Source organism: Elephantulus edwardii, unplaced genomic scaffold (assembly GCF_000299155.1).
Source record: "Elephantulus edwardii isolate Elephantulus edwardi_28Jun2011 unplaced genomic scaffold, EleEdw1.0 scaffold00024, whole genome shotgun sequence".
Classification (NCBI taxonomy): domain Eukaryota; kingdom Metazoa; phylum Chordata; class Mammalia; order Macroscelidea; family Macroscelididae; genus Elephantulus; species Elephantulus edwardii.
Window position 1 is genome coordinate 2,690,236 of NW_006399774.1, and position 25,329 is coordinate 2,715,564.

The window sequence follows — 25,329 nt, forward strand, 5'->3', positions numbered from 1 at the left end:
TCAGCCAAAAAAGAAGGCCACGTCAGGTGGGCACTGCCTTTTATTAGCTCCTACTCTTCTGAGACTGGTCGTAGCCTTACCTTGCCTGTAGACCTGTGGCATTGGTTGGGGTTTGGACTCCCTACATTCCTAAGAAGAGGGCTTCTTTATCATGATGCGTCTGTTTTTCCCTTTACTTCATATTTCCTTGCTTTTAGTCTTCTCCTTTGAGAGAGAAGCAGGGAGAGAGAGAGGAAGATAGTGATCAACCAACCAGGTAACAATTCTACCCCTTGACATTCTTACCTGAGATTATGTTAATTTCTCTTTTGCTTTTGAAGGACAGTTTTTCAACATATGTTGTTGTTAGGTGCCATCAAATCGAGTATACAGATTTTTTTTTTACACTTTCAAGGTCGTAGTTTATCATTTCAGATAAAAAGATAGTATACATATTAGGGAACCCCTTAAAATTCAACTCTAAATATACCACCTATTACTTTTTGCATTTAGGTTAACTAACACAATGTCTAAATACCTGAAAAATATCAACATTAACATAAACTCTTGTTGTTGATTGCTTTCAAGTAAAGCACAACTCATAGCAACCCGGTGAACAAAAGACTTGAAGCCCCTCTACAACTATCAACATTTATCAAAGTTCATAGTTTCCAGGGTCATGTTGTTTAGGAAGTGGATGCCACTCCTGTGGTAATAAAAAAGAAAAAAAAAGACATTTAATTTGTTCACAGTATAGTATTTACATTATGAAAGCAATGATGGTATGATAAACAGAATTCTTATATGATAGTTTTTCTTCTTTTTCTTCCAGCAATTTCAATATGTCATCACATTGCCTTCTAACTTTGATGGCTTCTAATAAGAAATTGGCTATCAACTTTGGGGATTCAATAATTCTTGTCTGTTCATCTGTTTAATGGTGTCCAACAAATTCCTTAGCCTCTGTTGACTTTCCTTCATTCTTTTCTCCACGTCTTCTTTTATTTTATTTAGATTTGCTCATCTGTATTGTCTTTTCTTCATGTTAATCAAGTCTTTCTTCTGTCTACTAAAATTTGAGGTTGAACCCTTTTAGTGAATTTTTCTCCCATTTTGCTTATTGTATTTTTCAAATGGACAGTTTAAGTTTGGTTCATTTTTTTGCTTTGATCTCTATTAATATTCTCATCCTGATCTTATAGCATTTTCTCAATGTCCTTTAGGTATTCATCTTTTCTCTTAGTTTCCTAGAGCATATTTAATACAGTTGTTTTAAAGTCTTTGGACTTCCTCATGGATAGTTTCTATCACTGAGTTGTTCCTCTGAGTGAACTACCTTTTCCTGCTTCTCTATATGCTTTAAATGTGTACCAAAATGCAATATCTGAGTATTGATGTGGTGCTTTCTCTGGAAACCAGGTTTTCTGTCGATCTCAGAGTGTTCCCAATTGTTCAAGACTATATTGCTCTGCATTCGACATATTTAATAACATGCTAAGATTACTTTAGAAGAGATTGTATTCTTTGATACATGTGGTTAACTGAATTCTTTTTTTATTTGGGTTGATCTTGGGTTTTGCTAGTGTTTAGATTGAGATTTTATTGGATGTCAGGAATCAAAGGAAAATAAAAGAATTCACAGATCAAGTAAACAAATAAATGGAAATAAAGCCAACAAATAAGTGACACAACAGAAAATAAAACTACTTTCCCAGTGTTTGCAGATTACCTCTGTGCTATGGCTTTATTTCAAGACTTAGCAAGAGCTCAGTTTACATGAAAGGCTATGCCTTTCTTAAGCCTTTTAGGAGGTGGTGTTTTTTGGGGAATTTGTACAATATTCTGAATTTCCTCATGGTTTCTTTTGAGTGCCCTTATTTCCAGACGACATTCTGCCTGGCTTTACCCCTCTGTCCTAACATCATCTCTTATGCGTTTCAACCAAATTCTTTGCCCCAGGTCTACGTGGATGTTTACATTGAAGTGTTTCAGGCAATACCTTTGCCTTTCTGTCCTGCTGGAGTTCTGAGATGGTGACAGGAATTGAGCACCTTGCTTCAATCCTTTATGCAGCTAGCTACTCAGCAGATTGTGGTTGTTATGTGCTGTCTATCAGAACCATCTCATAGCTGACCCTCCATCAAGTTTTCAGAGGTTGTAAATCACACTGAAGGAGCTTGTCCATCTTTCTCCCATGGAACAACTTGTGGATTCGAACTTGGAGGGTTAAAAGAGAGAAATAAGACCTGATTAGCTTCTTCCAGCATGAGTGTGCCAATGGCCCTACAGGATATGATCAAATGATTTTCAAACCAGCCTGGGAGCTGGGGTTGGATGGAGGGAGTATAAATAAGTGAAACAGTCACTAGTCTTTACTACCATTTTGAAGGGTTTGGTTTTTTCCCCCCTTCCTTGATTCCACATTCACTTGGTTTCTGTAATTTTTTTAGCTGTTTTCCAGAGTTCTGATAGTTTCTGCTCATTGTTATTATTTTATGCTTTCTGTGGTGAAAGGAGCATGGTACTTGTTTTGTTTGCTGTCTTACTGACATCTAGACATGCTGTTTTGAAGATATAGGTGATTAAATTTGGCAATGGATTAGATGTAGGAGGTACATTTATCAAATCTTTATTAAGGTTGTACTGTGGGTCAGTTAAGATTGAGAGCAAATGGCACATGATTTCTGCCCTCATGAAGTTTACTGTCTACTTATTTACTCATTGCTATCAGATTAGAACCAACTCTTAGCTGACCATTTGTTGGGTATCCAAGGCTGTAAATACCCTGTGATGAACTTGCATTGCTTTTCTCCTTTAGGGCCACTGGTGGATTCGAGCAGCTGGAGAGACACTGCCTTTGGGCTAGCAGTTTGACTCCCTAAAGGCTCTGCCACCAGAACTTCCATATTATCTACTAAGGAGGAACAAATAGTAATCACCCAAATGTAGGGCTGGGAATTTTGGCAAATGCCATGAAGGGGCAATAGAGGAAACTTCAAGTGCACATAACTTTAGAAATTTGATTTTTTAAGTGGGGATGTTACGAAGTTTTCCTAGTGCCACTTAATTAAACCATGTTTCTAGAAAGTGGACATCTGTTGGCTCTTTTAATTTAGCTTTTAAAAATATCTCCTCTATAAACCAAGGCTTTAAAAATTTTTTAAATTCCTTGGCAAATTAGGAGAATGGTGCTGTTGGCTAACTGGTACTGTTATTTATGGTTGGAAAAACAACAGTATTTGATTATGCTGAGCTTCAAACTTCTCGTTTTGATTAATGAATATCTTCTTGGCAAATATTTTTTATGATGATCTGTTTTTACTTGATCCAAGAGAGTCTCTCCTCCCTGGACCCAACATGAGGGCCTTCAAACATCTTTCTTAATTTGGTTGAAAAAAGTGGTTATCGGGAGGGCATCCATTTGGAAATGTTTAATAGTCAAATGATGTCATAAAAATGGAACTAAATCAAAGTCAGACGGGTTTCTAGTTTCCATAGGTGCAGTGGTCTTGTGGTGTTTTTAAAATCTGATCCCTCATACTTGAGTCATCATCTTCTCTGTTAATGTTTCATTCTTCAGCCATCTGTGTGCTTAGTGGTTGCAAACTATCCCTTTATCCCTCCTTTAAATTTCTCTTCTGCTTCTTTCAGGAGGATCTTTAAAGAGCTCTCTAGGCTGGAGAGCATTTAACCTCTTAATACATAGGTTTAAGAGAGCACTGGTGGCCTATTGGCACAAAGCTGAGGTGCAAGCCCTAAGGTATGTGGTTCGAATCCACCAGCTGCTCCTTGGCAAAAGGGTAGGCAATCTCTTCCCATTCAATTAACTGCCTCTTAAAACCTGCTGGAGGGTCAGCTATGGATTGGTTCCAATTTGATGCAACAGCAACAACAACAACAACAACAACATATATACATAGCTTGATAGAGTGATCAGCTTCTTAGTGTTTGGATAAAGATTGTGATTGAGAAACTCTATAACTCTTGTGAAAAGTCAATGAGAAATAATAATTTAATAAGTAGAGAGATGCTTTAGCAACTTGAATATTTATTCAAGTTAAACGTTTACTTAGGATAATATAATAAGGGTTCAACTGGGATGTCTGAAGCTTCCCAAGTGGAAGGAAGAATCTGAAGACATTTTGAACATGGCAATCTGAGTAGTAATTTTGATCCTTTCAAAAGAGAGAGAAATGAGGGAGCTCTGGTGGCTTAGTGGCAAGAAGCTGCACTGCAATTTCAGAGGTGTGTGGTTCGAATCCACCAGATGCTCTGCTGGAGAAGGAGGGGCCATCTCCTCCTGTACCAGTCAGATCTGATTTAACAGTACACACACAAAATATAATAAAATAATTTTTTAAAAAAAAAGAGAAATAAAAGGGACTCGGAGAGATGAACCGAAGCATAGTGTTAAGTATTTCCTTCCAAAGAGGCATGGTTCTAAATGGTCCATGTCTACCCCTGGGGCAGTCAGACAAGGCTTGTTCACTGTTCCTACCTCCTTGGACTGATGTAACCACAGAAAGAAGTCCAGGTTGATATCTGACCTATTTTTGTGTGGAATTCCGAGTCTTGAAGTAGAATCTTGCCACTCTGTTCCTTTTTACTGCACAGAGTTTAGGCAAGTGAGTCCTGAGATCACAATACTCAGAGTAGACTCAGTGGTGACAAGTGGGCATCGTAGAGTGAATTCTTTGTACAGTGTGAATAGTGCCAACTCAAGGTGCCCAGGGGTTTTGGTCCCCAGAACCATTTCATCTGTCTCTTTTGGTTCATTGTCGCTCATATTATTTTGCCATGAAATTCAGTTTGAATTCAGTCTTTGTAGAGCAGGGTTTCTAGAAATGATTATCAGCCTACTAGGGATATGTTGATGTTGTTGTTGTTGTTGTTGTTACGTGCGACTCATAGTCGCTTGCGACTCATAGCTACCTTATGTACAACAGCCCTAAACTCTGCTCTGTCCTGTGCCAATCACACTGTCTCCGACACTCCCATCCCGATTATCACAGTCACTGAATCAATCCACCTCCTAGAGGGCCTTCCCCTCCTGCGCTGTGCCTCCACCCTCCCAAGCATGATGTCCCTCTCCAAGGACTGGTCTCTCCTCACAACATGTCCAAAATATGTTAGACTGAGCCTCAGAATCCTTGCCTCCAAGGAGCCACCCAGATTAACCCTTTCCAGGACAAATCTGTTTGTTTTCCTAGTAGTCCATGGTATTCTCAATACTCTTCTCCAGCACCACAGCTCAAAGGCATCAATTCTCCTTCTATCCTCCTTGGTCATTGTCCAACTCTCTGATGCATAACAAGTGATTGCGAAGTAAGTTAGAACTTAGACACAAATGAGATTTGTACACTAATGTCTATAACAGCTTTGTTAACAATTGCAAGAACAGAGCAACAACCCAAATGTCCAAACACAATTGAATGAATTGAGAAACTGTTTTGCATTCACACAATGGAATGCTATGCAGCACTCAGAAGCAATGATTTAAAAAAAAAATACTACATAATTTGGGAGAGAATAGAGAGCGTTATGCTGAGTGAACTACCTCAGTTTCATAAGAACAAATACTGCATAAGACTATTGTTGTAAAAATAGAAGGATAACTAGTTAAGCATGTTTGGAAACCCAAGTGGGGTAGGAACAAGGGCTGAGGATGAGTATGGGTGAAACCACAAGGCTGTACAATTTGATGAGTGGAGAGAGGTGAAAGGGAATGAGAAAGATCTGGAAGGGACCTGAAAAGGCAGGGTAATGATAGACAAGGTCCAGTGGTTATTAATTTTCTAAAACATGATGCATGGGAATGATTGCATGAAGCACAATGTGACTGAAGAAGAGAGTGAGAAACAATGTATATGAACTTTGTAAGCTATCAGTATAAAATAAATTTTAAACATTGTAATAAAAAAGATAATCCCCAATATTACACACAAGGATTTCAAAGATGATTAAAGAGATTGCTCAAAGGTGGGTAAATATGTGGGCTGTGCAGTTTTCCTCCATCGTTTTGGAGGCCTTCTGGCTTCATGCCCACATCTGGAATGGGATGTCAGTATTCCAGGAACATCTCAGAGATAGAATGGAGAAGGAAGTCATTGCAGTGACAGCAGACATTTCTGACAGATCTGGAGAAAATGAGCTTTGCTATTGCATCTTTTACTAAAATTTCATGACAGACATTTGCATATTCCCTTTATATTGATGTGCTAATTAACTCATTATTGACTATCATTACTAACTTATTTGATGTTGGTCATTGAGTTCCTATTCTGGAGGAGATCGTATACTATAACCACTTGGGACTGGAAAGGTGAATCGCATACATGACTTCACATCAGAGATAGGCATGCACAATTGAAGAAGCGATATAATGGGTTCCAGACACCGGAGTGCAGGAGAATTTGTCATAGAGTTCAGAACAAGGACAAGTGACTTTAAGTTTGTGGGGTGGGAAGTGGTTGTTAAGAGGAACTTGTAAGAAAGGAAGTGTTAGAAAAATTAAGATGAATGAAAACAGGAATCATAGGTAGGAGGTGGGAAGGATGCTGTTAAAACCTGGGTATTTTCATCCATGCTGTAAAACAAAATGTGTATGAGTGACTGAATGAAAACACAATCTGTTCTATAAACTGACACACAAATCACAATAAAAGCTGACCAAAAAAAAAAAAATCACAGCATTTTTTTCTGGAGAAATGGCTGATAGGATATTTGATATCTTGGAACCTTTGCCTTTACTTATACTATTCATTCCTCTAGTAAGTGTATATGATATGCTGGCAGCTGAGCTAGTTTCTATGACTGTAATAATTAGTAAGAGCCACACGGCACTGAAGGAGCCCTGGTAGCTTAGTGGTGAAATACTCAGTTGCTCTCCCTAGAGAGGGACGTCATGCTTGGTGAAGTAGAGAGTCAGCGGGATTTTATATCTATCACTTAAAAAGGAAGGATTCATGTATGAGGCTGCCAGACTAAGAGCTAAGCTATTTAGAATGGAAAAATTGGCAGTGTAAGACCTACGCAACCACAGGAGCCACTACTTTGTGAATTTTATGGTAAAAGTGATTTGAGAACTATGACAACAAAAGAAATTGTGGACTGTATTTGTGAGTGAGAAGGAGAAGGTTATAAAATTTGAGCTGAAAAAAATGACTTGTGAGAGAGAAGACCAAAGAGAAGTAATGTGGCCTGTTTTTCAGTTGTTGAGTTGAAGCTACAATCTCAAGATTCCTTCACCAGGAATCCATGAGGACTTTTGTTGACTCCAGTTCAGGATGCCTCCTCTTAACTCAGCGCCATTGCAAACAAGCTGATTGATTTTTCACTCATAGTGACCTTATAGAACAGACTTGAATGGCCTCATAAAACTTCTAACCTGGCAGTCTTCCAGACCTCTGGAGGCCTACAGGGTAAAAAAAGCTATGCTGTCAGTCCAAAGACTGGTAGTTCAAATCCACCAGCTACCCCAAGGGATAAAGATAGGTAGTCTCCTCTCATGCAGTTTATGTTGTTGTTATGTGTCATCGAGTCCCCTGTGCCTCATAGTGACCTTATGAACGTTAGATCTGAACCCTGCCTATCCTGAGCCAGTCTCACTGCCTCTGCCTCACCAAATCCCATTGTCCCAGTTACCGTGTCAATCCATCTCATCAGGGGTCTTCCTCTTCTGCACTGTCCTTCATGCTTCCAAGCATGATGTCCTTCTCCAAGGACTGGTTCCTCCTGGCCACGTGCCCAAAGTATGTGAGAAGGAGCTTCAAAATCCTTGCCTCCAAGGAGAAAGTTGGTTTCATGCTTTTCAAGACAAACCTCTTTGTTCTCTTCTTTGGTATGTTCAATGCTCTTCACCACAACGCAAAGACATAAGTTCTGACATCCTTAGTTGTTGCTCAGCCCTCTGATGCATAGCTTGTAATTGCAAAGACCATGCCTGGATAAGGTGCACTTTAAGTCTCTAGACTGACATCACTATTCTTTAGAACTTTGGGGAGGTCCCTGACAGCAGATATTTCCAGTGCAATTCATCTTTTGATTTCCTGACTGCTGGTACAAAGAGTGTTGATTATGGACCCACACATGCTGAAATGGACCCAAGCAAGCTGAAATTGTTAACAACTTCAATCTCTTCTCTATCCATCATAGTGGCCTAGTGGTCAAAATCTTTGTCTTCTTGATGTTTACCTTCATTTCATACTGAAGACTACAGTCTTTGACCTTCTCAGCAAACAGTTCAGGTCCTCAGTTTTAGCAAGCAAGGTTATATCACCTGCATAACTCAGGTTGTTGATGAGTCTTTCTCCAGCCCTGATACCACACTCTTCCTCATAAAGTCCAGCCACCTGAATGATCTGTTTCACATACAGATTGAAAAGGCATGGAGACAGGACTCATTCCTGACACACTCCCTTCCTAATTTTGAACCATGCAGTGTTTCCTTGCTCTGTTCTGACAACTGACCCCTGGTCCAAGCATAGGTTTCACATGAGCACCATCAAATATTTTGGGCTTCCCATGTTCAAAGTTAGCCATAATTTTTGTTGTGATCTTCACAGTCGACTGCCTTTGCAAAATCAATGAAGCACACTTAGACATTGCTCTGGTACTGTTTGCATTCAGCCAAGATCCATCTGACATTGGCGTTAATGTCTTTAATGCCATGATCTCTTCTTAACCCAGGTTGTACTCCTGGTAGTTCTCTGTTAGTGCACGGTTCCACTTGTTTTTAGATAATGTTCAGCAGGATTTTGCTTATGTGTGATATTAGTGACATTGTTTGGTAATTTTCACTTTTTTGGGAGATAAGAATAAATATGATTTCTTCCAGTCAGTTTTCCAAGTACTTGTCCACATTTCTTGGTACAACCTAGTGACCATGTCCAGGGAAGCATCTGTTTGTTGAAATATGTCAACTGGTATGCCGTCAATTCCTAGGGACTTGTTCTTTGCCTGTACCTTCAGAGCAGCTTGAACTCCGTCTTTATCACCGTTGCCTCTTGATCATATGTTGTTTCATGAATTTCTTGTGTCAGTCAATTCTTTTTGGTACAGTGACTCTGTATACTCCTTCCATCTTCTTTTAATGCTTCCTTGATCATTTCATATAGCCTCTAATAACTCACCAGAGGGTTCCATATGAATCAATTCTGACCGACAGCAATGTGTGTGTGTGAGTGTGAGTGTGTGTGTGTGTGTGTGTGTGTGTGTGAGAGAGAGAGAGAGAGAGAGACACACACACACAGAGAGAGAGAGAGAGAGAGAGAGAAACAGACAGAGACAGAGAGAATATCTTTACAGGAGGAGCCTCTTGGTGGTCCAGTACTTAAGAGCTCAGCCATCAACTAAAAGGTCAGGGCAGCCTATTTCTGTAAAGATTTGCAGCCTTGAAAATACTACAGAGCAGTTCTATTCTTTCTTATGTCAGCATAAGTAAGGATTGGCTTATTGGAAATGGGTTTTAATCTTCCTTATGGAAACAAATGGCCACGTCTTTCTCCTGTGGAGCAGCTAGTAGGTTTGAATCCCTTCTTCAGTCAGCAGACAAGACGTAACCTCTGTGTCATCAAGGTTCCTTAATCTCATTTTAGGTTTATTTATTTTTGTAAAATCTCATCATGTCCTTCAGTCCACCTGTCTAACCAGTATCTTTCTTCCCTTCCTTTACACTCTGGGACACTTTGCACTCATTTACTAAGTGAATTGTCATTGTCATGTAACTGCCGAATGATCAGCCATTCATACCTGGTACTCCAGGGGGTTTTCAGAAGGAGCAGTTGCCATGGAAAGAAACTGCTCGTCACTGCTCCTGGGGAGCAGCTGGTAGATTAGAGCCATGTGTTTTTGGGTTTGCAGCACAGCGTTTTACCACTAAGCCGCTGTAGCGCAGCAAGTGTATTATCGAGCGTCAATTATATATCAGGCACTGTACCAGGTTCTGAGGATGTACAACTTCTACTCATACCTGTATCCATACGTACTACCATTGAGACCAGCCAATGGTGACTTACAGTATTCTTCTTGGGACTTTTTAAAGCGGTAAACCTTTACTGCCCATCTTTCTCCCATGGAGCAGGTGGTGGGTTCGAACCTCTGACCTTTTGGTTTGCAGTGCAATGTGCTATGTGTTTCCCCCCCGAGCTCCTTTTAACTCTCATGCACCTCCTCTATATGATTGCATGTGCCTAGCAAAATCCCATACCTTGCTGATCCCATGCCTCATGAATAAGGAACAAACTGATTTGAGTCTGTGCCTTTCCTGAGTCCTTTTCGTCCACTCGTGCTCCGGTTCTCTTTGTCTTTGCTGTCCCCTCTCTGTCTTTACTCTCGCCTGCTCTAGTCTTCTTCCCGATCTCGCTCCAAATGTATCCCCTTCTACACTCTGCGTCACTAATCATTCTCTGTCTCCTTGACTCTCTTCCATCCTAAATAAAGTTCTCCACTGGCCTTTACACTCCTCGTTAGCTAGTATTCTCTTTTTTTAAATCATTCTCATCTAACTTCTCAGTGAAATGAATTTCACTCTTTTTCTTTTCTGTTTGCTCTTTTGAGTTTTTGCTTGTAGCTAACCTTCTTCGCTGAGAAGGCTTGCTGTGTGTCTCTTTGCAAAACTCTGCTGTATTTTATCAGCCTTGGGCTTGTGCATCTCTCTAGCCCATTTAATGCTACCAGTTACTCTCACCTTCTTCACAAAATCTACTTCCTTAAACTTTTATTTTCACCAATATTCTTGGTTCTTCTGGAACTGTCTTACTATTCAGTCTCAGAATGAATTTTTGGGCTGTGCTTCCTCTGTGCAATCTTTAAAAGTTGGTGTCACCATCTGTGCCCCTCAGTGCTTGTCTTTCTGCATGTTCTTAAAAAAAAAGAGTATTGAAAATGAAAGAATTGTGCCCTCTGATTATAGCATAAAGCGATAAAAGCTCTAGGGCTACTGAATAGCAGCAGCATAAAAAATAGACTTGTTCTTTTTCTATACTCACCCGACATCTTCCATCAGTTCATCTGAGTTTTAAATGCTCCAGCTGTTTCCATCTTTGTCTTCCTCCCAAAGACCTGTAGTACGATCTAGAATCAGAATAAGCACCGGTCTCTACTGTTTCTGCGTTAATTGTGAAGCTCTGAGAAAATGAACAAATCTGTTAGAAACCAACTAATTTCATTTTGTCATTGAATACATTTGGGCTAATGTATTCTGGTGTGGGGAGTCTGATTTTCAAACAAGTTTGCAATAAACAATTTTCCCTCAAGGTGAATAGAATAGGCAAACACTTTTTGTTGCAGAAGGTGGCAAGAGGTAATGAAAGATTAGCTTACATTATGATTCATTATTTCAAAATGTCAGAATAAAGTGGACCTGCCTCATCTCCCAAGCCTCTTATTCTTTAGAGGAGAATGCAGTGTTTTGCTTTTTGAATGTTAATGGATTCACTTTTTTTTTTGTTCTTTTTTTTTTGTTGTTTTGTTTTTTTCTTCTACTTTTTTTCCAGGCCAAATTCAGATAACCGGCGCCAGGGTGGCAGAGAGAGATTGGCTAGTGCTGGTGACAAGGGGAGCATGGCCATGGAATCTGCAAAGGAGACTCGCTACTGTGCCGTGTGCAATGACTATGCATCAGGCTACCATTATGGAGTCTGGTCCTGTGAAGGCTGTAAGGCCTTCTTCAAGAGAAGTATTCAAGGTAATAGTGTGTCAAAAGCAACTTGTTCCATTTTCTGATTCTAAGAGTGCAAATAGCTGGGGGTAGAAGATGCTGGACCAGCTGTTTGGATAGAACGCTGAAGATGTGCTTCTCCTCTTGGTGGAAACCTGGAGAAGAGACAGGTGCCAGGCAGGTGCCAGGCAGGTGGGAGGCAGGCTGGGAATGAGTAACCCTGTGTCCTCCATTGGACACATCCAGATAATCTTGAACAGCTCTTCAAGAAGGGGACTTTAGTAGCTTGCTCTCTGAGGGGAAAAGATTTCTGGGAACTGATTGGAGAACAGCTGGTGGGAATTCATGGTTGGCAGACAGCTGCACTTTTCATAATTTAGAGTGATGTCGATTGTCCATTCAGAAGTGGACAGTTGAACTTGGCCTTGTCTAGGTAAATTTTCTATTCAGATCTCTGCCTCAGACCAGTTTGAATGTAACTTGTTTCCTCATCTTTCTCTTTTCATCTCTTTGTTGTCTTGACAATGAAATGATCTTTGGGTAAGATGATAAAATCTGACTCAATGGTTAATGCCTTGGAGAAGGAGGCCTAGGATCTGTACCAAATCATCACTGAGTGGCACTACCCTGTAACGTTTCATCCTTTGCCTATAATGTTTATAGTATCTTATCTGCCAACTATAACTTGTTTGATATACTGCCAGCTACATTTTATGTCTGTTGTGAGTGTCTGTATAGTTACATAGACTCCTTTAAGGAAACAACAATAATTTTCCCCCCTAACTTTATCTAGAATATTTCTTTAATGTTTTGTTGGGTGTTTTTGTACATGTACTTTGTTTTTTATATAATTATTCATATGTATTGTGTTTCTTTAACGTACCTTGTACTATATATTCATATGCATTATTTCTTTTTCTGATGATTTCCCCTTTCCTCTGCGTTATCCCATCCCCTCCCCCTTCCCCATTCTCTTCAGACATTTATACACATTTTAGTAGATGTCCTTCTGGTTTTATAACAATGGACTTTGCAGTATTTGTCCTTACAAGGTTAGTTCACTCAGCATAATACTCTCTAGCCTTCTCCATGTCTTGTAGTAATTTTTCAAAATCGTTACTTCTGGATGCTGCATATTATTCCATCGTAAGTTTTACTGTATTAAAGATCATTTGTTTCACACGAGTTAAGAAGTTAAGACTAAACGAATTAAATTGTTCAGCCTTAATACTCAAACCAAACTAAAACAAGCCCACTTGCCATTGAGCTAATTTGAAGTCATGACAGTCTGATGGGACCTAGGAGAACCACTCTGTGGGGCTGTAAATCTTTAAGGAACTCTGGAGGTCGGAAAAGAACTGTTCTGTATGGTCGAGGTATCTATCTGCTGTTGAGTGAATGATGGATTGGAACTGCGAGCCTTCTGGTTAGCAACTCAATGCTTAATACTCAAGACTGTTTTTGTCTTAATGTGGTGGTTGTTGTGTGCTATCGAGTCAGAAGTGACTCATAGCTGACCCTCCAGCAGGTTTTCAGAGGGAGTAAATGCCTGGAGGAGCCTTCCCACACTTCTCCTATAGAACAGCTACTGGGTTCAACCCATGTGCCTTTTGGATTGCAGTGCAGGTGCTTACCGCTGGTCCACCAGAGCTCACACCTGTTTGCCTTAATGCTGTTGTTGTTTGCTATTGAATTGAAAGCGACCCATAGCTGACCCTTCAGTGGATTTTCAGAGGCAATTGATTGCACTGGAGGAGATTGCCTATCCTTTTTCCAAAGAGCAGTTGGTGGATACAAATCACATGCCTTTGGGACTGCCGTGCATATTCTTACCACTAGGCCACCAGAACTCCCTATTTTTCTTAATAATAGCACATTTTTCTCTTTTTAATGTCTCAGTGACCATGAGCTTATAAGTACTGGGAATGTTTCTGATAGAGATTTTGTGTAACACTTTTTATGAAACTCAAGCAAGTGCTGTTGTTATATACCTTCAAGATAGAACTGACTCATAGCTGACCCTCCAGCAGGTGTTCAGTAAATCACGTGAGAGGAGATTACCCATCTTTCTTCCATGGAGCAGTTAGTGAATTCTAATGACAAGGCTTTTGATTGGCAGCCCAAATCTTTAGCACTAAGCCACCACAGTTCTGTACACAAAGACTTAAATCCTCACCGAAAAATCGAGTCTGCTAAATTATTGACTACTTACTGACAGATTGTTATAGACACTCAGCTATTGTCTTGATGTTGGGCAAAAATTATAGATGGTTCACAGTTTATTTTTCCTCCCTTTACTGGGAAATAATTTCGTTCATTCATATCTTTTTTTTTTTTTCGTTCATTCATATCTTATAATGAGTGGCAGATGAGGTCCACCAGGGTTATTTTAAAAGGTATGTTTGGGTTGTTTTTAATATTGATTTGTTCTCTTTAACATATTTTGGAACTGTGCTATACAACCTGGACATTTTTAATTTTTAATGGCCTTTAAAAAAGACAATGAAATGTATTATAATAAGTCTGGTAAAATTACGTATATGAGTGTTTAGCCCTTAGTACCATAGTGGTTGTACATAGCTCAGCCTTGGGGATACTCTACTGTTACCTGTGTGGGTGGGGATTTTCATCTCTGTTGTGCTGCCTTGCTTTTTCACCTGTGAAGCTTTCTTTCTGCCCTTCCTAAGAGTCCCATCAGAGAGTTGGACAATGACTAGGGCGGATAGGAGGAGAATTGATGCCTTTAAGCTGTGGTGCTGGAGAAGAATATTGAGGGTACCATGGACTGCTAGGGAAACAAACAGATTCATCCTGGAGACGGTTAAATCGGGTTGCTTCTGGGAGGCAAGGATTCTGAGGCTCCGTCTAACATACTTTGGTCATGTTATAAGGAGAAACTGGTTCTTGGAGGACATCATGCTTGGGAGGGTGGAGGGACAGCGCAGGAGGGGAAGACCCTCTATGAGATGGATTGATCAGTGACTGGGGCAATTGGGATGGGAGTATCGGAGACAGTGTGATTGGCACAGGACAGAACAGAGTTTAGGGCTGTTGTACATAGGGTCGCTATGAGTCGCAAGCGACTCAATGGCACATAACAACAACCACAACCATTGTGGTTACATGCTCATTGGTTAGCTAAAAGCTCAGTGATTTGAACCTACCAATGGCTGTGAGGGAGAAAGGTGAGCCAATCTGTTTTTGTGAAGATTTATAGTTTTGGAAGCTGTATTAGACAGTCCTACTCTGTCCCTTTTTGATAACCCTCCACTTTTTCAAGTATGATGTCCCTTTGCAAAGAATAACCTCTCCAAGCAACATGCCCAAAATAAGTGGTAAGAAGCATGAGGATCTTTGCCTCCAAGCAGCATTTGGCTGCACTTTTCCCAAGGCCTGTTTGTTCTTTTGAAAATCCATAGGACATTCAGTATTTTTCTCCAACACTACAGATCAAAGGCATCAGTTCTTCTGTCATCTTTACTCATTGTCTGTAACCCAGATGCATAGCAAGTAATGAAAGAGGCCATGGCCCAATTCACGCACATCTTGGGCTTCAAATTAGCATCATTGATTGCTCCTCAGTGCTTTGGAGAGATCCCTGCCAGCAGACTTGACCAATGCAACATGTCTCCTGATACTATGACTGTAGGTACCACAGGATCCAAGCAGGATGAAAGAATTAATCTTTTTTTTCTCTGTCATGATGTTACTTATTTGTCCAGAAGTGAGGATTTTTGTCTTGATGTTGAGATGCAATTCATATTACAGGTTGTAATCGTTGATCTTCCAAAGCAAGAATTTCAGGTCTTCCTCACTGTCATTAAGCAAAGTTGTGTCATCTGTATAATGCAGGTTATTCATGAGTCTTCCTCCAATCCTGATTTCGTGAGTGTGCAGATTGAATAGGTATAGAGAAAGGATACAACCCTGGCACACACCTTTCCAGACTTTAAACCATGCATACAGTGTTTGCTTGCTCTGGTCAGAAAACAGCATCTTGGTTTAGATATAGGTTTCATATGAGCATAATTAAGTGTTCTGGGATTCCCATCCTTCTCAAGCTTAGCCAAAGTTTGTTATAAAACACTCAGTCAAATATCTTTTGCATAGTCAATAAAACACAAATAGACATTCTTCTGGTATTCTCTGCTTTCATTCAGGATCCTTCTGACATCAACAATTATATACCTGGTCTCATGACCTCTTCTAAACACAGTTTAAATTTCTCAGTTTGAATTTCCCAGTTCTTTGTTAACGAACTGTGCTAGTCATTTTTTATAATTTTAAGCAATATTTTGCTCTATGTGATTTAATGATATTGGTCGATAATTTCCACATTCGATGGATTACCTGTCTTGGGAATATGAACAAATATAGATCTCTTTCAGTCAGTCAGCTAAGCAGCTGTTCTCTAAATTTTCTGGAGTGTATTTCTGAGCGTGTGCAGGCCTGCATCTGTCAGTTGAAATATGTCAATTGTTATTCTGTTGATTTCTGGGACTTCCACCCCACCCCCACTCCCGGCCCCCAGTGCCTTCACTACAGCTTGAACTTCTTCTTTCATTACCATTGATTCTTGATTTTGTGATACTTCCTGAAGTTTTTGAGTGTCAACCAGTTCTCTTTGGTACAATGATTCAATGTATTCTTTCCATCTTCTTTGTTGCTTCCTGGACTTCATTCAAGATTTTGCCAATAGTATCGCGTATTATTGCAACACATGGCTTGAATTTGTTTTTAAGTTCTTTCAACTTTAGAAATGCTGAGTGGCTTCTTTCCTTTTATTCTCTAACACCATCTCTTGCACATTGTATTGTAATATGTTACTCCGTCCCTCCAGCTGCCCTTTGAAATCAGTTCATCTCTTTGACTTTGGCATTTCATCATTTTGTTTTGGATTCTTGTTACTCTAGTTCAGTTTTCATAGTCTACTCTAAGATCTGTCCTGGTCCTCTGTGTAAATTTTAACTGTGGTTGGTGGTCAAACATGTAACCATTTGTGCCACTTATGGATTCTTGTGCTTGTGATAAAATTAGAAGTGTGGCTAAACCACTACATGTATGAAAAATATTTTTTAAAAACCGTTTTGAATATGAAAAAAGAAAATACTGTCAGCTTGAAATGTGAAATTATGGAGATTGAAAGTAGAAATGATCTTTCTTTGAGGAACAATAGAAATATTCTCACAAATAATTTTATCATTTTCTCTGTGGTTTTAAGGGATGTACAGTATAAATTCACATCAATTTAATATTTCCCTCTAAGCTTAAAACATCAGAACAATAACCCTTGAACAGAACAGGGGGGAAAAACAGTGAAAAAACTTGAACTTCTAAAAATAGATATTACAAGAGTGTGGTATTATTTAAATTTGAAATATAAAAATAATTCTGCTTTCTCTTTTTTGTAGTTTAAATATGTATCACTTTTTCTATCTCATGCACACAGACAAATTATGGAATTTCACTGACTTTTTTCCTACACAAAACACAATTTCTTTCTGATTTCAGAAATGCCATATCACGATGTGAAAAAAATGTGTTTGAGAAATGTGTCCCATCTTCCTCATTCCCCTGTCCCTGAGTTCATGTAGGTCTTTCAGTGGCTGATTTTTTTAGAACGTGATCACCAGGGTTCTCTCCAGGGCGCTTCTGGATAGACTTCAACATCCAACATTTTGTTTAACTACTGAGTACACTGGCTGTTACTCCACTCAAAGTGTGAAATTAGTTATACGCAGTCTCTCAAATGAAATTAATATCGAGCCCAAAGTTCTGAAAGAATTCTGGTTCAAAGCAAGGTTATTCACTTTAAAGAACCTAAAAAAATCTTTATGTTCACTAGTGCTATTTTGTCTTCGAGTACTTCTGTTCATCTTAACATCATACAAAGCTCTGGAGATACACTCAAAGAAAAAAAGAGTCTCTACCTACATGGAACTTATGCTGTAACAGGATAGATGGGCAAATAAGTTGGCAATTCAACTACAGGCAACAGGTGTTAGTTACTGTAGAGATGAAAGCAGGGACTTAACAAAATCTGATTTCATCCTAACCTGGTGAGGCACGCTTTCAGAAAGGATTCAAAGCAGGCCTGGAAGATGAGCCAGGCAAGGAAAGAGAAGACATGTATCCAATCAGAATGATGGGTATATGTGAGACAGGGAATAACTCTAGACTGTGAAGACTTCTGTCAATAAAAATGGACAAAATTAATTTGTCATTCTCTTAGAGAAAGACACTGGTAAGCCATGCATTGAATTTTCATTGTTGTGGTTGTTAATTGTCATGGGCTGAGCTCCAACTCATTTTTGTTATTCTTGGTATGTTTGAGTCCAATAATGTGGTCATGATGTAGGACTTCCAACTTAGGGAACTCATATCTCCAGCTTTATATTAGACAATGTTCTACTGTGGTCCATTGGGTTTTCATTGGCTTGTTTTTAGAAGTACATTGCTAGGCTGTTCTTTCAGTCTGTTTTAATCTAGAAGTTCCACAGAAACTTGTCCGTCATAGCAAGTTCTGCCAGTCCTTGAAATAACAGTGGCATAGCCTCCAGTTCCACAGCAACACTTAGGCAACCACAGTATGACAAACTGATAGATGGGTGTCAGCTTTTATTCTTTAGACTGTGCTAAAAGCACATATCCTTTGTGCTGTAACAGAATTTCTGTGCAGTTGGTTTGCTTGTGTATATAAAAAAGGGATATATAACAGCACATTGAAGGGTTTGATTTACATGTTATCATTTTAGTCTTAATATCTGATTTCAGTAAAACGAAAAAGTTTTACTCAACTTCCATGGCTCTTTATAAATCATATTGCCCCTCAAGCACATTTCAGGAGACTGAAGGGTCTGACACGTAGGTGGGAAGTTCTGAAGATGCTGCAGCTCTCTCTGTTTTTCTTGTTACTTAACAAGAGTGTTAGAAATGAGTATCTATCGGATTAGTCTAGTGCTCTAAGTGTTTTGGTTGAAGAGGTAAAGTGTTGGGCTTGAAAGCATACAAATTTTCATCCCCTACTTAGTGTACAAATTTATTGCTCAAGAGTTGAGTAATGGGCCTGCAGTTGAACATACTTTTTTTTTTAACATATTTTTTTAAAAAGTAACATCAAGGACAGTATTTAAGAGAGCAAGTGAAGTTGGGTAAGCTGTGAATGCATTAGTCACAGGGAATGGAGAGATAGTGTCCTTTCAGATGTGTTGTTGGCAGAGTCTCTGAGGTGATTTACATGAGAAGGTTTGATTGTAGGCTAAGGATCCAGGTACTGATTCCAAAGGATGCCACCAAGCTCACTGGTCCCCATTTTGTTATTATTTCAGATTATTTTTGAAACACAGTGGAGGCCCATGCTGAGCTATACACCACGAGCTACACCACCTCATATTCTGTGCAAATTAGGTAGATGTTCCATGTTAGATCAGACTATCATGACATGGTACATAAAACATAGAGAGGGGCAGGAGGACATGGAGTTGGGAGTGGAGTGTGGTTAAGGTGCTTTGAAGTGTCTACTATAGGCTCAAACTGAGTGGTGGTTGTTGTTATGTGTCGTCGAGTTGCCTGCGACTTATAGTGACCCGAGGTCCAACAGCCCTAAATCATGCTCTATCACTTGCCAATCTTATTGTCTCCTCCACATCTACCCCCATTACCCCAGCGACTAAATCAGTCCATCTCATTGAGGTTCTTCCCCTCCTGTGCTGTCCCTCCACCCTCCAAAGCATTACATCGCTCTCCAAGGACTGATCCCACCTTGCAATATGTCCAAAGTATGTCAGAAGAAGCTTCAGAATCTTTGCCACCAAGAAGCAGCCTGTTTTCATCCTCTCCAGGATGAACTTGTTTGTTCTCCTAGCAGTCCATGGTATATTTAATACTCTTTGAGCATTATAGCTCAAAGGCATCAACTCTCCTTCTATCATCCCTAGTCATTATCCAGATCTCTGATGCATAGCAAGTAAATACAAAGATCATTCCCTGGATTAGGCGCACCTTAGTCTCCAGACTGACATTGTTGCTCTTCAGTTCTTTGGAGAGGTCTCAAACAGCAGACTTTCCCAATACCATTCATCTTTTAATTTCATGGCTGCTGGTATCAAGGGTGTTGATTATAGAGCCAAGCAAACTGAAGCTGTCAATAACCTCAATCTCTTCTCCATCCATAATGATGCTGCCAATTGGCCTTGTGGTGAGAATCTTTGTTTTCTTAATGTTGAGCTTCAATCCTTATTGAAGGCTGCTGTCCTTGACCTTCTGTAGCAAATGCTTCAGGTTCTCAGTTTCAGCAAGCAGGGTCATGTCAGATTATTGATGAGTCTACTCCAATTCTGATGCCACACATCTCCTCACAGAGCCCAGCCTCCCAGATAATCTGTTTCACATATAGATTGAAGATATGGAGATACATCTGTGACACACACCCTTCCCAATTTTGAAGCATGCAGTGTTTCCTTGCTTTATTCTGACAACTACATCCTGGTCCAAGTATAGATTTCACATAAGCACAATCAAGTGTCTGGACTTCCCATTCTTCTCAGAGTCAGCCACAGTTTGTTGTGATACACATGGTCAAATGCCTTTGCATAGTCAATGAAATACAGATAGAGCCATATTCACCTCTGTTGTTGTTGATGTTAGGTGCTGTCGAGTTGAGTGCAACTCATAATGACCCTATGAATAGCAGATCTGAATCTTGTCCTATTCTGCACCATCCTCACTGTATAAGGAGCAGGTGCAACATGGGGGTAGCTGAGTCTGGCTTTTGCCTGCTTCACAGAGGGGAACAGTCCCCATCAATAACATCCATAGTACCAAATAAATGGCTACATGGTCACACATGCCACCCTACATGCTCATACTCCTATCGCTGGGATTCATGGGATCCAATGTTTGTTGCAAATTGACTCACAGACTTTACTTAAAATTGTGGGCTTTAGTAGGAAAATAGGTTGGGGATCGGGGAGGCAAATAATATCACACAATGCAAGTCAAAGTTTAGTACAGCAGTCCCAAATCAGATTAACAAGACAAAATTCCTCAATTAATGAAAGTCCAGATTCAACTCAACAGCACAAATGTACATGTGGTTTCCTCAATAATCCAGAAGCATTACCTTTAACTGTGGCTCCATTTCCAGGGTTCCTATGGTTATACCTTGCCACAATCTCTTCACAGCCATGCCATAGTCTTCTTTCTATCTGCCACAGTCTCTTGAACCTCCTCTACCACCATTTCTCACAGTATAGAATGCATTTACTTATATTGGTCCCACAGATGTTGATGAATTGCAAGACCATGTGTCTGCAGTTAAGGTAACTATATATCACATCAGCAATGGGGGATAAACAACATCTAGAAAAGCCAATAAAGGGTTCTGACACCACACTCACTATCTCTGATACACTCGAGTTCATTGCTGCAGTCGTGTCAATCTATCTTATTGAGTGATCTTTCATTCTTTTCTGACCCTCCATGTTTTCAAGCATGATACAACTTTCCAAGATATAGCTTCTTCTACCAACATATCCAAAATATGAGAGACAAAGCAGTTCCATCTTTTCATCTAAAGAGAAATCAGGCTTGAAATAATATATCTTTTCCAAGACATAGTCACACATAAAAGCTTAAAAAGCTTCAAGGTGCAGTGAAGCAGCACCCTGGAGAGCTCCCGTGATAGCTGCTCCAGGTTAGAAAAAGACTTTATTTCTAGTAGAATCTCTGGTCCATTCTATTGGCTTCATATACTTTGTAGACTCTATTCAGAAAGTCTTAGGTCCATCATGCCTAGGAACTCATACTTGTTCCCTGAAGAGGGTCTTGTTTTCAAATCCAATTGGATGTCTCTACCTCTGATTGGAGGCTCTGTGTGCACCAGTGCCTGGACCAAGGCAGCAGGATGGGCCAGATGTAGAAGCTATCCCTTCATCACTTAACTATTGATCCTCTGATAAATAGTCCTTTTATAGCTATAATTATCTTTCCCAATTGAGATCTTGGCCAGATGTGTACACAAAAATACTTAATATTTGTTCTTGTCTATGACATTGCCCCATTTACTGTCCAGCCTCCACACAAAGCAAGTCATCTTTCAGATGTATTAATTGGTTTATGTGATCTTGTGCTTACATCTCTGAATAAACTGAGGGAAAGCTTCATGGGATTGAGTTACCTTAACTGCAGACACATGGTCTTGGAAATCATCAGCAGCTTGAGACACTGAACAGATTCTCATTCCGGTTCATCCTTCCTCATATCCACCGACATTCAGTCACATGGGCCCTCTGCTTTTCTTCCCAATGAACCCACCCTGCTCCTTCTTCAGAACCTCAGCGCAACTAGTTCCCTCCTTCTTTCCTTTTACTTAGAACTCCCAGGTCATTATTTGCCTAGTTTCTTATCACTCAACTCTCTGCCCAAAGCCATTTTCTCCAAGAAAACATCTTTGATTACCCTACCAAAAGCAATCTTGCAAACCATTGTCCTTAGTTTCTTTTGAACATTCCACTGAAATAAAATCATACAAGTTACACCAAGCTGGTTCCAGTTTAAGGTCGTTCCATGTTGAGTTTTCATTAAGTGATTTTTTTTTCAAGCCTTTTCCTAAAAGGCTCCATTTCCCTGCTTTGTTTTCCATTAAGGCTTTTAAAAATGTGTGAATGCCATCTGTTTTATTAATTTGGCTGATTTCTGTCTGTCTGCACCTTTCCCAACCTCACTCAAACTTTGATGTATATACAGTGAGAGCTGATTTCTTAATTGTTGTTCCTCAAGTGTTGCGTACTATTCTGACCAACTAGTAGAATATAGCATGAGGTCAAAAGAATAGTGGAGAATAGTGGTTTGAGGGCTCAGATAAGGAAAACTATTTATCAGGTTAGGTTGGTAAGGGAAACATTAATGAAAATAGTGTGTTTGTTACAGGTTTGAAGAGAAATGGAGGATTTTCATACTCAAGAAAAGTTTAGAAGATGATTCCCATAAATACAAATAATACAAACTACTAGTATATTTTTGCTGGATAATGAGTATATTGACTTCAAGAGGAAAAAAAAGGACTTTTTGCTCTTTGTCTCTGTTTTCTCTCGACTTTTTAAAAGTTATTAATATGAGGTTTCTCTGGTCGGTGTCCTTTCTCCTTCCCCTGTACCACCTTTCTGGGAAATCTCATTGACTTGGATTGAATTGTGTCTCTCCCAAAATGTGTGCCAACTTGGTTAGGTCATACTTCTCAGAATGACAGGATTATTCTTCCTTTGGTAAATCCCAGCCACTCTGATGTTAATGAGGCAGCCTGAGAGGCAGTGATATCATCATCTTCTGTGATGCAATGTGATCTGACATGTGACAAATCAATCATTTGCCGGGGAATTAAGGTGGGCTGTAACCTTCGTTAGATCACAGCTTCTGGTAAGAGAACATTCCCTGACATAGGGCTTACGGCACCTTTGTCTTACAAGAGATAAGCTCTTCCCTTCAGTCAGAACTCTGATGTCAAACATCTAGCCTCTTCAGTCAAGTTGTTGTTGTTTTGTACCATGGAATTAGAACCAACTCACAGTTGACCCTCCAGCAGATTTTCAGAGACAGTTAAACACCTGGGAGGTGATGGCCAGTCCTTCTTCCACGGAGCAGCTGGTGGCCTCGAACCATGTGAATTTGGGATTGCAGTGCAACTTCTTGCCACTAGGCACCAAGAAGTCCCTTCAATCATAGATACTTAATTTATTTGTCAAAGCCATCCATTTTTGTTATGCCAGCACTAGATTACTAAGAACTCATGTAGATCTAAAAACAAACCATCAACTCACAATCTCAAAACACACTGTCATGGAATCAGTTCCAATTCATAACTACCCTCCCTTGAGTTTAAAAATATATCTGAGAGGATGTTGCCCATATTTCTCCTATCGAAAGTTGGTAGATATGTACCCTCAGAGGGGCAACTTGCTAGTTAGCAGTATGACACCCTCTGGGCTTTGTCACCTCAGCTCCCTTGCTAAGTTTTCAGAGCTTTTCTATCTGTTGTTTTTGTACCAACTTTGTTTCTTAGTGACTCCATTGTGTCTCTGACACCTGACACTCCTTCCTGTCTTGTCTCCTATTGTCATCATTCCTCTCACTGTCCCTCAAGGACCTACACTGAGAACCCTTGAGGTGGTTATCTTCATCTTTCCAATTTGCATCTCTTCCCGTCACTTCCTGTCAGAACAGCCGCGGAGTTCTATTGTTCTCTTCAGTGTATATTCATTCAGTTCCATTACCCAGAATAAATCCTGCTCTCATTTACCAGAATTACTGCAGTCATCTCATTTTCCTTTGCCTTCATCCTCGATATCCACTCCATTTGATTTTCCTCTACCAAGCCATTCTACACATTGCCACTGCACTAATATTCTCCAAGTCAGTCTCTACCTATGCTGGTAATCATACCAAAGGCCTATGGAACAATTCTCAGATTACTGTTCTAGGTTTCCCATAATCTTGCTCTAGCCTGTTGTCCTAATTGAATGTCTTGGCTTCTAATCTAAAGATTGGCCCTAGAGTACTTACAGGTCTTTGTCTATGGCCATTCCATGTCTTTGCTGAGCTAAGAAACTATGCTGCTATTCTGAAGGCACATGGTTTGAATCCATGAACTACTCTGTGGAAGAAGGATAAGCAATCTCCTTCCGTGCGATTCACTGTTTCTGAAAACCTGCCGGAGTGTCAGCTATGGGTTGGTTCTGATTTGATGGCACACAACAATAACAACAACATCACGTTGTTGTTAAGTGCTTTCTAGTCACTTTTGACTCATAGCAACCCTATGTACAACAGCTCTGAACCTGCTCTATCCTGTGCCAGCCTCACTGTATCTGACACACCCACCACCATGTCCCCAGTAGCTGAGTCAATCCATCTCATTGAGGGTCCTCTCCTGCCTTGTCCCTCCACCCTTCCAAGCATAATGTCCCTCTCCAAGGACTGGTCCCTCCTTGAAAAATGCCCACAGTATGTCAGACAGAGCTTCAGAATCCTTGCCTCCAAGGAGCAGCCTGGTTTTACTCTCTCCAGGATGAACTATGGTTAGACTTTGTCTTGTGTACTTTGAACATGTTATCAGGTGGGTCCAGGCCTTGGAGAAGGACACGTTTGGTAACTAGAGGACCAGTGGAAAAGAGGAAGATTCAAGGAGATGGAATAATACAGGGGCTGCAACAACAGGTTTAAACTTGGTGAACAGTGTGAGCTTGAGGCAGACCTGGGCAGTGTTCCATTCTGTTGTAACCAGGCTTGTCATAAGTTGTATTCAGCTTGATGGCACCAAACACTAAGGAGCCAGGGGCTGGGCCTCCAGTGCTGCTGAGGGAAAAAGAAAAGCAGTCACACACTTGTTAAACCTATGACCTAAACAGCATTTCCTGAAGAGCAACATTCCCATTACTGATTTTTAAGTCCTGATTATTCTTCAATGGGACCGTGTGGGCCTGAGGTGTGCGCTTACAGATACACGTGTGTGTTGAAAGAGCAAAATCATAGTTTTGGGTTGTTTTTTTTACCTGTGAAGTGCCAGTGTTCATTCTTTACATTTTTACCTTTTTTGCCAAGTAGTTTTTATCTTGGCGATAATTAAGACAAAATCCATCTGACAAATAAAATCAGTGTGGAAACCCTGATTCTTGGCAACTCCTGTGGACACAGCT

General features: G+C 40.1%; 1 protein-coding gene across 1 annotated transcript in view; it reads left to right on the forward strand.

The window, feature by feature from the left end:
- ESR1 (estrogen receptor 1) overlaps nucleotides 1–25,329 on the forward strand; it is a 492,952-nt gene that overhangs the window by 44,397 nt on the left and 423,226 nt on the right. Inside the window, exon 2 of the mRNA XM_006882742.1 lies at nucleotides 11,475–11,665. Within this exon, the coding sequence (XP_006882804.1) occupies nucleotides 11,475–11,665 (191 nt within the window). The remainder of the gene's footprint in view (nucleotides 1–11,474; nucleotides 11,666–25,329) is intronic.